General features: G+C 45.5%; 1 protein-coding gene across 12 annotated transcripts in view; it reads left to right on the forward strand.

Annotated features, from left to right (window-relative positions):
• Window positions 1–1,549: 1,549 nt before the first annotated feature.
• Window positions 1,550–10,222, forward strand: part of gphn (gephyrin) — a 458,009-nt gene continuing 449,336 nt past the window's right edge. For 5 of the 12 annotated variants that reach the window (XM_033026884.1, XM_033026887.1, XM_033026886.1 and 2 more), the window contains exon 1: window positions 1,569–1,719. In XM_033026884.1, the coding sequence (XP_032882775.1) occupies window positions 1,656–1,719 (64 nt within the window). In that variant the 5' untranslated portion in view covers window positions 1,569–1,655. Of the gene's footprint in view, window positions 1,720–10,222 lie in introns of all 12 variants that reach the window. The other 7 variants (XM_033026891.1, XM_033026889.1, XM_033026896.1 and 4 more) reach the window with 4 other exon arrangements.

Genomic DNA, 10,222 nt, shown 5'->3' on the forward strand with positions numbered 1-10,222 from the left:
CAGGGAGTTACTCCAGCTCCAGGGAGTGATTCTGTGTTGGTTTTCAGCGGTCGCGGCGAGGCGGCGGTTGCCCGGCGGGACTTTAGATGGCCATTGGCACCCGGGCAACCGTTAATTTCGAGTCCTGTTTTGAGGTGTAGAAGAGACCCCGGTGAGAGCCTCATCTATAGTGGAAGAGAGGAACCCCCGTTCCCTAAAGAATGAGGACATCTCCGATGCCCTTGTTTGGAACATCTCATCCTGGGTGCAGATGCGGCGTAGATGGAGGAATTGGGAGTAGGGGATGGAGTCCTTACAGGAAGCAGGGTGGGAAGAAGTGTCGTCCAGATAGCCTTGGGAGCCAGTGGATTTACAGTAGGTTAGAGTAAATGAATAAGTGTATCTGTGTGTATTGATGTGTCTGGTCCCCTAGTGAATGGGATCCAAGCGTTTCTGCTCTCTGTGAATCGGTGGTAGTAAAATGAGTTGATGCCAGCTCTCTGTGAGTTAGTGAATGGATGGGTGCCTGCACAAAATGGTTCAATGGTGTTTTATTTGTCACATGTGCAACTGCACAGTGAAATTATTTTTGCATATTTACACATGCAGGCGTTGCTATGTTTTGACGTCATTTCCAAACTCTGATCCACCCTTGCGCTCAGTCTACTGGAGCGGTTCCTGATCCCGGTAAGCTCCAGACTCTAGCAGGGCCTTCCTCCATGGAAGAATGGGTGGGTGGGTGCCAGTGCACATGGTGGAGGGTGGGTGCCAGCAAGCTGTGGGTGAGTGACAAGTGTGGGTGGATGCCAGCAGGAAGTTGGTGAGTGGGTGCCAACATGCAGTGGATGAGTGCCAGCTCACAGTGAGTGGGTAGGTGGGTAGCAGCATAAAATGGGTTGGTGAGTGGGTGCCAGCTCACTGTTAGTGGGTGGGTGCCAGCTTTCACTGAATGGTGGATCGGTGCCAGCATGCAGTGGATGAGTGCATGACAACACACAGTGGGTAAGTGCGTGTGTGCCAGCTTCCAGTGAGTGTTGGGTTTGTACCAGCTCTCAGTGAGTGCTGAGCATGTGCCAGTGCACAGTGGGTGAGTGCCAACACACAGTGGGTGGGTGCCAGGGCTCACTGAGTGAGTGAGAACCAGCATGCAGTGAGTATGTGGATGGCAGCACACAGAGTATGTGCCACTGCGCAGTGGATCAGTTGCCAGTATACAATGGGTGGGTGGGTTATGTGACAATGGAGCCCGATGGGCATGCGCCAGCATGCAGTGGATGAGGGTGCCAGCACACAATGGGTGTGTGCCAGGGCATAGTGGGTGCTAGCACAATGTAAGTGGGGGCGAGGGCCAGGGCATAGTGGGTGACAACACAATGTAAGTGGGGGTGGGGGCATAGTGGGCGACAACACAATGTAAGTGGGGGTGGGGGCATAGTGGGTGCTAGCACAGTGAGTGGGTGCCAGTGCAGTGAGTGTGTGCCAATGTACAATGGGCATATGCGAGTGTGCAGTGGGCGTGTGCCAGTGTACAATGTGCAGTGGGCGTGTGCCAGCGCGCAGCGTGACTCTGGCTCCGCCTGCTGAGGCTCGCTCGATGTGCTCTGCGCTCGGCTGCCGCCGCCTGGCCCGTGTGCTCGGCCGTTGCCCGCAGTCTCGCGGAGCCCGCGCTGGCGAACATGGCGACGGAGGGGCTGCTGCTCACTAACCACGACCACCAGGTCCGGGTCGGGGTGTTGACAGGTAAGCGCCAGCTGCCCGCCGGGCTCCCGCTCACCCTCAGCCGCCGGGGGAGCCGGGTTGGAGCAGCGCCGCAGCCCGAGCGAGGGCAGCGGGGCCACCCCGGACCCCCGTCCCTTCCCTTCCCTCCCCTCCCCTCCTGGGTGACAGCTGCAGGACTCCGGGCTCCCCCGTCCCTCCCTCTCCGCCTCCGGGAACACGCAGTAGGCCGCAGCTCCCCGGGTGAAGCAGCTCGGCCCACGGCTCCCGGCCTCCCGGTTGTGGGCCTCGGTGCCCGGCCGCTACCGGCCCGGGGAGTTTGCAGGGATAGAGGGGGGGGGTCAGCTCGGACACATTGAGATCCCTAGTGACCCGGGTCCGTGCTCCACAAGGGGCTGGCGTTGTGAGAGCAAAGCCTGGGGTCAGTGCGGGTGGGTTTCGGGAGCCGGGCGAGCTGTCGGAACCGCGAGTGTGTAGAGCCCGTTTACATGCTGGCAGTTGTAGTGCAAACGCACCTAGGGTGCCGAATTAGCACTGCAGAAATCCCTGCGAGGCTGCCGTGAAAATTGCATGGGGGAAGATTGTTTGTGTTGGGAGATATTAGTGAGGGTTGAGTGCTGTCAAGGTTGGTGCAGATATCTTCAGGCCCGGAGTCGGGGCGCTATTACCAACGGGAAAGGTGAACACGGCGAGGAGGAGGAGGAGGATGGTGAAGCAACGTTTGGTGATTGCAGGGATCCCGCGACCCATTCGTTCCTTCACGTTTGCCAGCCGGTGATATTTATCACATGGCGAAACGGTTTAAGCAGAGAGATTGTGTGTGTGTGTGTTCCCGTGTGTCTCTTTCATCAGTGATTTGTTTTTACTGTCACTCGTGAGAAACGCGCTTGTGTTGGTGGATTACGGGACATGTTTTTAAACAGTCAGATTTCAAGATGCAAGCTGTCAATTTCCAGCGTTAATTTCAGGGTGGATGTTTGGGGGGGATAAATGTAACAATTGTAACATAAAACACAAGTAACCCATGGTTTTATTTTTTGCATAAATATTCTGCGTTCCAATTTCAACCGCGTTTTAACGATTGCGTTAGCTTGAAATGGATGGCCTGCTGTTCTTAAATCGTGGTGCTGAAACAGGGGCAGAAGTGTTCGGTGAGAATTGTGCTCAGACCTCAGCGATGTTGGCGGTTTCCAATAGATGGAATCGAAATCTGATTTTGTGTTATATTTTATTTTTCGTTGCGTATCGTTCCTTGTAGGCAGCGGAAGGAGGTAATAAAATGAATGCATACCGTGATTTTAGACTTTCCATGCAGGTGGTGTCACCAGTGACGACAGAAGCTCGCCAAGGCAATAGGTGTTACAGATCCTTCAGGAAATAGGATTGTGGAATCATACATTGAAGTAGCGCATCTTTACCGAATCAAATAGACAAACCTTCTTGATCAAATACCTGCTTCAAAAGAAATCCGAGAGTCATTAAAAACCTTTTCGATTGCCCAAGACTCGCCGAAAATAAAAGAAATGTTTATTAAAAGTTTGAATAGCACCTTTTAAAAATATATTCTGGAAAGTCATCAGCATCGACGAGTGAAAAAAGGTTCAGTGTTTTTATAACTTTAATTGTTGAAACTAGCTACTAGCCTTGGCGTCCAAGCTTCAAATTAGCTTCCCTTACATATCAGAAAGAATATATACACTAACATTGTACTGAATATCAGTATAAATGTCTACAATTTGTACACTAGAAAATGATACTGTGCGTCTGAAACATTGGCGCAAATATTGTTTGCATATTCGATTTTTAAATATTGTTTCACATAATAGGTATAACCAGTAATACATGTTAAAAGTGTGTTCAATGTACACTCAATGTACAGTAATATACACTCATCAATTCTGTTGATTTGGTTGTGTGGCAGTATACTGTAGTCATTTTAATTTAAAAAGAAACATCGAGCACTCTTCATCTGATCGTTGTCTCACCGTATTTTAATGCCCCCGCCCCTAAATACAGAGGTGAGATTTTTTTTCTGAATATTTCCCCTGTGGGGTTTTATGTTTGGACTTGAGGTACTATAATCGGTATAAATCGCAGTTTTGAGCCGAGAACAGCTTGCTTCAATTCTGGTAACAGGTTCCATCGTCAATTGGCACATCGAGAGTTTGATGTTGATCCACAGCCCGTGTTTCTGATGAGCAGATGGACGACACGTTATTTATTTTCATTTTACGGCATGCGATTTTGAAAGGATAGATTTGGGGATTTTGAGTATCAACATCTTGGCTGCTCGGATGACATTGAAACCTACACTGGAGTTTATGAAGTAAATGTCAAGGTCACTTTTTTTTGGCACCATGTGAATATTTGTTCCAGGAAGATTCGTACACGAAAACAGAAAATAAAGTATGATGCCAGTGGGCCTCCTCTCTAGGAAAGTTTTTGCAATTGCCTGAGAGCTTGCACATACGCCTTTTTTTGGCATTGGCAGACTTCAGGTTGTTTGGCATAGAAAGGAACATAAGTTCCCCTTAAACGGTGGGATTTATTCATTCAACCTGCACGTTTCACTGCACAAGGGACTCTTGAACCATGTTTTCGACTAATTACCCTCGTATTGCGCCACGTCTTCAAGTCTGGCCGTGCTGGGTGAAGCGCGTTGGGACATCTTACTGTGTGAACCGGGCTGTACGAAGATACGTACTTTAAATACGATGCTGATCAGTTGTACTCTCAGAAGAAACCACAGGATAATCACAATCTTGTTTACATAACTTAACTGGAATTGCTTGACATCTGGTTTTGTGCCCGAGATAAGCTCCGATCGTAAGATCCTCTTCATGTCAAGAATAGCTATTTGATATTCAAGATGTGGAGTGGCACATTCTTGCAACTAAATTATACCAGAGCGTCTTCAAAATGCCTGTTCCTCCTCGTGAATAATAAAAGCATCCACGAATAACACGTTAGATTGAGTTCTGGAGCTTTTCTTTGTGAATTATAAATATTACAAAAACCCACGAGTGTGGTTAAAGTTAAACATTTCTATAGGTTTGGGGAGCTTTGCAAAACCAAGCGAATCGTGGATGTTTATGTGTGGTTTGTAATTCAATCAGTGAAGACGGTAGAAGGAAAGGAATTTAGCTTTGATGTGGGAAAAAGAAACGGCAGCTGCTGGTTTCCAAAGAATGCACAAAATGCTGGAGTATCCCAGCAGTCTGGCAGCATTACTGGAGAACTTGGATAGGTGATGTTTTGGGTCGGGACCCTTCTTCCCTTTGAGCTTGACATTAAATAATTGATCATGGCCAATTATGGTTAATTATTTTGCCATGGTTATGGAGGTTTGGTTTATTGTCACCTGCCCCAAGGTACAGTGAAAAGTTGATGTTGCGTGTAAATCAGTCAGCGGGAAGCCTATACAGGACTACAATCCAGCCATCCACAGTGTACAGATACAGGATAAAAGAAATCTGCAGTTGGAGTAGAGGTTTAAAGGAGTGGAGCGATTGTATTGCGTGATTGCAGATACACTCCTGTGACCAGCAAACAGGAGTCGCCTGGCTTGGGTGCCTAGAGGTGAGAGGGGGAATCATCTATAAGTTTGTTTTTCTTTCAGTTTTTGCCACAAACATTGTGGTGCTGTTGCCTAAAAGAGTTGCTGCAGTTGAAGCTCCCTGATGGTGGGAACAGCCACACAACTGCACATTCCACCAAAAGTGGTGTCATACGAAGTTATTTATGATTGTGTAATTATTTCATCATGCGACAGAACGCTGTTTAATGAAACCAAATAAGTATATCTAGCATTTGTTTTTTATTGTTTACACTTAACTTTTTTTGTAAAATATCTTCTTTCTTATTTATTCTTCTATATGTCAATCATTGCATAAATAACTAGTGCTTCCTGTATCAGTAATAGTCACCCTTTGCCAGGGACTAGCTCAGATTGCATCCATTGACAGGGAAAGAGTGAAGATTGCTTGCATGATGAGCTAAGTACTTAAGTATGTAAAGATTTGCTAATACCGTTCATTGCCTTCCACCCCCCATCTCACTGCATGGTAGCTCTTGTTGGTAGCTCAATCTCTGACGGCTGTTACATCACCAATTTATTTCCTTCTTTGGCTTCATGGGTTTTAAAGTCAGGGTTCTGCAGCTCAGCATGTCGTGCAAAAGCAGAGTTAGCAATAACCCTTGGAATAAGACGACAAACCTGCTACCATACACGCACACACAAATTCTCTCTGTCGCTCACACTTGGTCTTGCATGCACTATCACATGCCCTCTCTTTCACATACACTCTCACCCCATAGCACTTATAGGCTCTCTCAGATGAAGCCTGCTGGAAAGGTTAATGTGAGAAAATATACGATTAGCATTTTACTGGGCTCCAACCGGCCCAACAATGCATTTCACTGCTTCAGTTCCATGTCTGGCCATAAGAGACCCTCTTCAATTTATTTCTTGTAACTTTAATTTGGGCACACAACACTAGTTTACGGCACAAATTATTCATGTGCATTGTCTGATTATCTTTTTACATGAAATTTCCATACTTTCTGTCAGGGTCACATGATTAGATTCAGATTCAGAAAACTTTATTGTCTGTCGTAACAGAAAATCTTCTTTGACGTGGCTCAACATACAACCAGGACAATGTACTGATAAGCAGTCATACAACACAGATTTCTGCGAGCACACACAGTGTGTATAGATCTTAAAAGCAAGTATAAAGATTAAAAACTGTAAATATAGACAAGATAAAAATTGTGGATAAGTGTAAAGTGACAGTGCGTCAGGGTTAATTTGTCCCTTGTTCATTTTTTATTTAAACTGTTTATGGCAATGGGTATGTATGAGTTTTTGTGGATGTTTTTCTTCGATGGGGGACTTTATATCGGCGGCCTGATGGCAGAAGTTGGAAGGACTTGTGCAGGGGGTGGGTGGGATCCTGTGTAATGAGGTTGGCTTTCCTTTTAACTGCCTGGGTGTGGAGTACTGATAATTGATTTTGAGTTTTGCCAGTTATTTTGCTTGCTTGATTAATGATCCGGGAAAGCTTTGATTTGTCTTTGACAGAGGTGAGGGTGAACCAGGATGTGATGTTAAAGGTGAGTACAGATTCTATAAGTGATTTATAGACAGCTGTTAAAATGTCCTGTCTGACATCAAAGCTCCTGAGTTTCCTCAGCAGGAACAGGCGTTGCTGTGCCTTCTTGTACACAGAGTCTGTGTGCTGGGAGAAGGACAGGCGGGTGTCAATCTCTGTGCCCAGGTATCTAAAGGCCTCTACCTGCTCAACTGTCTGCCCATTCAGCCTCAGAGGTTCAAAGAGAGGTTGGGGGGAAGATGTTCGCCTCCCCCCACAACACAGCTCCTTGGTCTTGGAGATGTTAAGCTCCAGAGAGCTCTCTTTGATCCACAGCATCAGGGTGTTGACCTGCTGATAGTAGGCAGCCAGAGAAGTGTGGTCCTAGATGTGGGCCACCATGTGGGCCACCATATTGAAGCACTGCAAATTTATAAGGGTTGCTTAAGTATTTAAAACTTGTGTGATATGAATTATGGCACATGGTTGAACTATGAATATTTGTCCCACAGTTGATGAATCCTCCAAGGCTTTTGGATTACAGTATTTTGCATTTGCTACTGTTAAGTAACGCACTTAAAAGATAAAGTACAATAATACCTAATTATGTTCCAGGAAAATCCTTCATTATGCAACGTTTAGTTATGGAAGTAATAATTCAAGAGTACAAATACATTTATTAACAAGACGTGGCAGAACAATTTATAGCAAAAAACAGGAAAAGGAGGCTTTAGGACAGCCTTTGCTCTAATATTTCATGTTGTATGGAACTTTTTGATAAAAAGAGTAACGATAACCCTGTAACAAAGTCTACAGTTTTATTTCATTTGATTGTTAGGAGGTGGAAGCAAGGAGGTCACTTGTCCCATTGTTCTCCAGGGGTCTCCCCAGGTTCTTTAGTCACACACTTTAAATCTGTGTCCTTCTGTCAATGGGAACATTTCTCTTCAGCTTATTTGGACCCTTGCTGACTTTTGTACATTTCTGTTAAATCATGTCTCGGCTTTCTCCCTTTCAATGGAACCATTCTATCCATCTTCAGTCAAACCATATAATAAGTTGTATAATGCTGAATGGGTATCTGATATTATTAACACTCCAATCTGTCAATTGCATTTATGGCTCTGACAGTTTGGGAGGACTGTCCTGAGTTAGAATTCAGGCTAAACGTTGAAATAATCTGAAATGCCTTGCCTGAGTACAAAAAATGTGGCGCAGGTAGAAAAATGCATCTGCAGTATCCATTGTCACAATATCTTGAAGTGGAGTAGTCAGTAGATTGCACTGGACATTCTGCATGGTTAGCTCATGTTTGCAGATATGCGCAAACTCTTCAGCGTTGACACAAAACTAAACATGTAGTTTCTACATGATTTCCACAGATAGTAGCACAGTCTGGGTGGATTAAAATAAGAATGTGATGAAAATGGCAGAATTTTAAAAGTGGTCATAATCGTGGCACATTGGTGATCTATTCGTTTGAAAGTCCATGTGCTTGATTCTAAAATCTTCCATGAATCTATGAAATGAAACAGTGTAAATGATTGTAAATGATTGACTGCAACATTAAAGCATCGCAGATGTCCAGTGTTGGTCCAGCGCTGGCGCGTATATGGCTGCCGCACCATCAGCCTGTCTCGTCTTTTTCTTCTTTTGTTATTGTGTTACTTGTATGTTTTTAGTGTATCTTTAGTTTTTGTATTATGTGAGGGTGGGGGGGAATCCTTTTTTATCTTTCCTCGATGGAGATGCGACTGTTTCATCGTATCTCCGTCTGCACTATGGCTTTAACATTGTGGAGCTGGCGGTCCCTTTGTTAGGGATCGACTAAGGGAGCTCCAACCATAGCAGTTTCGACCGCCCCGATCACGGGAGCTTCGATCGCCCCGATTGCGGAAGTTTCAAATGCCCTGACAGCCTGGGAAAAGGAGGAAAGAAGATATGTTATTTGCCTTCCATCACAGTGGTGAATGTGAGGTCGCCGAAAAAACAAGATGGACGTGCTGCCTGCACTGGTGAGGACTCGGAGGGAGTGCCGTGAGTGCAGTGATCTCGGTGTTTGCGGGGACATGGCTCCATGAGGACATTCTGGAGTCTACTGCGAGTGTGGACGGATTTCTGACTATTCGGGCAGACAGGGACTGCAGAGAGAGTGGCAGCGTTCGGTACAATTCTGGTCACATCACGGTGAAGGAGCGTGTGTGTGGCCCGGACTTTGATCTGATGGTTGTGGGTCTCCGCTTATGCCCTGGGGATTCTCACACGCTGATGTGGTGGCTGTTTAAGTCCATGTTTAATTTTTATGTGGTTATGTATCTTGTTGCTTTTTGTATGACTGTTGGCAAATCAAATTCCTTGTATGTTTACATACTTGGCAAAATTTTTTATTACAATTACAAGAGCGGGATGGTAAAAAAAATGAGCCTCATGCAAGGTGGGACCAGCCGCGGAGATGGTGCTCTCCACCTATCATTTACCATTTAACATGATATCATTGATGCACTGGCACGTTCTCTCCCCTGTGTAAAAAACTGCATGTGTCCGTCAATCTGAATGCGAGTCCAAAAACTGGAATATTTCCGAACCTACTTACCCCCCCCCCCCATCAGAAAATGCGTCAATCACTGACTCACGGATTGAATATTCTTGATATTACCTTTTAACTGTCTTCAATTGACAGTTTTGTTTTATCCTTGGTACATAAGACCGATGACCAGCAACCAACAATTGTCCAGACTCAATGTAAAGAAAATCGCAAGAAAATCGTAAGGTTCACAAGATTGATCCCTGGGATGGCGGGACTCTCATATGATTGAAAAGACTAGGCTTGTATTCACTGGAGTTTAGAAGGATGAGGGGGAATCTTATAGAAACATTTAAAATTAGAAAGGGACTGGACAAGCTAGATGCAGGAAAAATGTTCCCAATGTTGGGCGAGTCCAGAACCAGGGGCCACAGTCTTAGAATAAAGGGGAGGCCATTTAAGACTGGGGTGAAAAAAAACTTTTTCACCCAGAGAGTTGTGGATTTGTGGAATTCCCTGCCACAGAGGGCAGTGGAGGCCAAATCACTGGATGGCTTTAAGAGAGAGTTAGATAGAGCTCTAGGGGGCTAGTGGAATCAAGGGATATAGGGAGAAGGCAGGCACGGGTTATTGATTGGGGACAATCACAATGAATGGCGGAGCTGGCTCGAAGGGCCGAATGGCCTCCTGCACCTATTTTCTATGTTTCTATCTATGTTATAAGCTGCACCAGTGTGCCGCTCTAAATGTGGGTAATATGCTGCCTATTTGACTGCAACAAACTTTCACAAGCTCTGAAAAGCTAACGGTCAGTTAACAATATCGGGATAATTTATTCTAGACAACAAGGATTTTCTCCTCTTTTTGAAAAGTGCAATTGGATCTAATTTATGCATGTGAGAGATGCAGG

Source organism: Amblyraja radiata, chromosome 9 (genome assembly GCF_010909765.2).
Source record: "Amblyraja radiata isolate CabotCenter1 chromosome 9, sAmbRad1.1.pri, whole genome shotgun sequence".
Classification (NCBI taxonomy): domain Eukaryota; kingdom Metazoa; phylum Chordata; class Chondrichthyes; order Rajiformes; family Rajidae; genus Amblyraja; species Amblyraja radiata.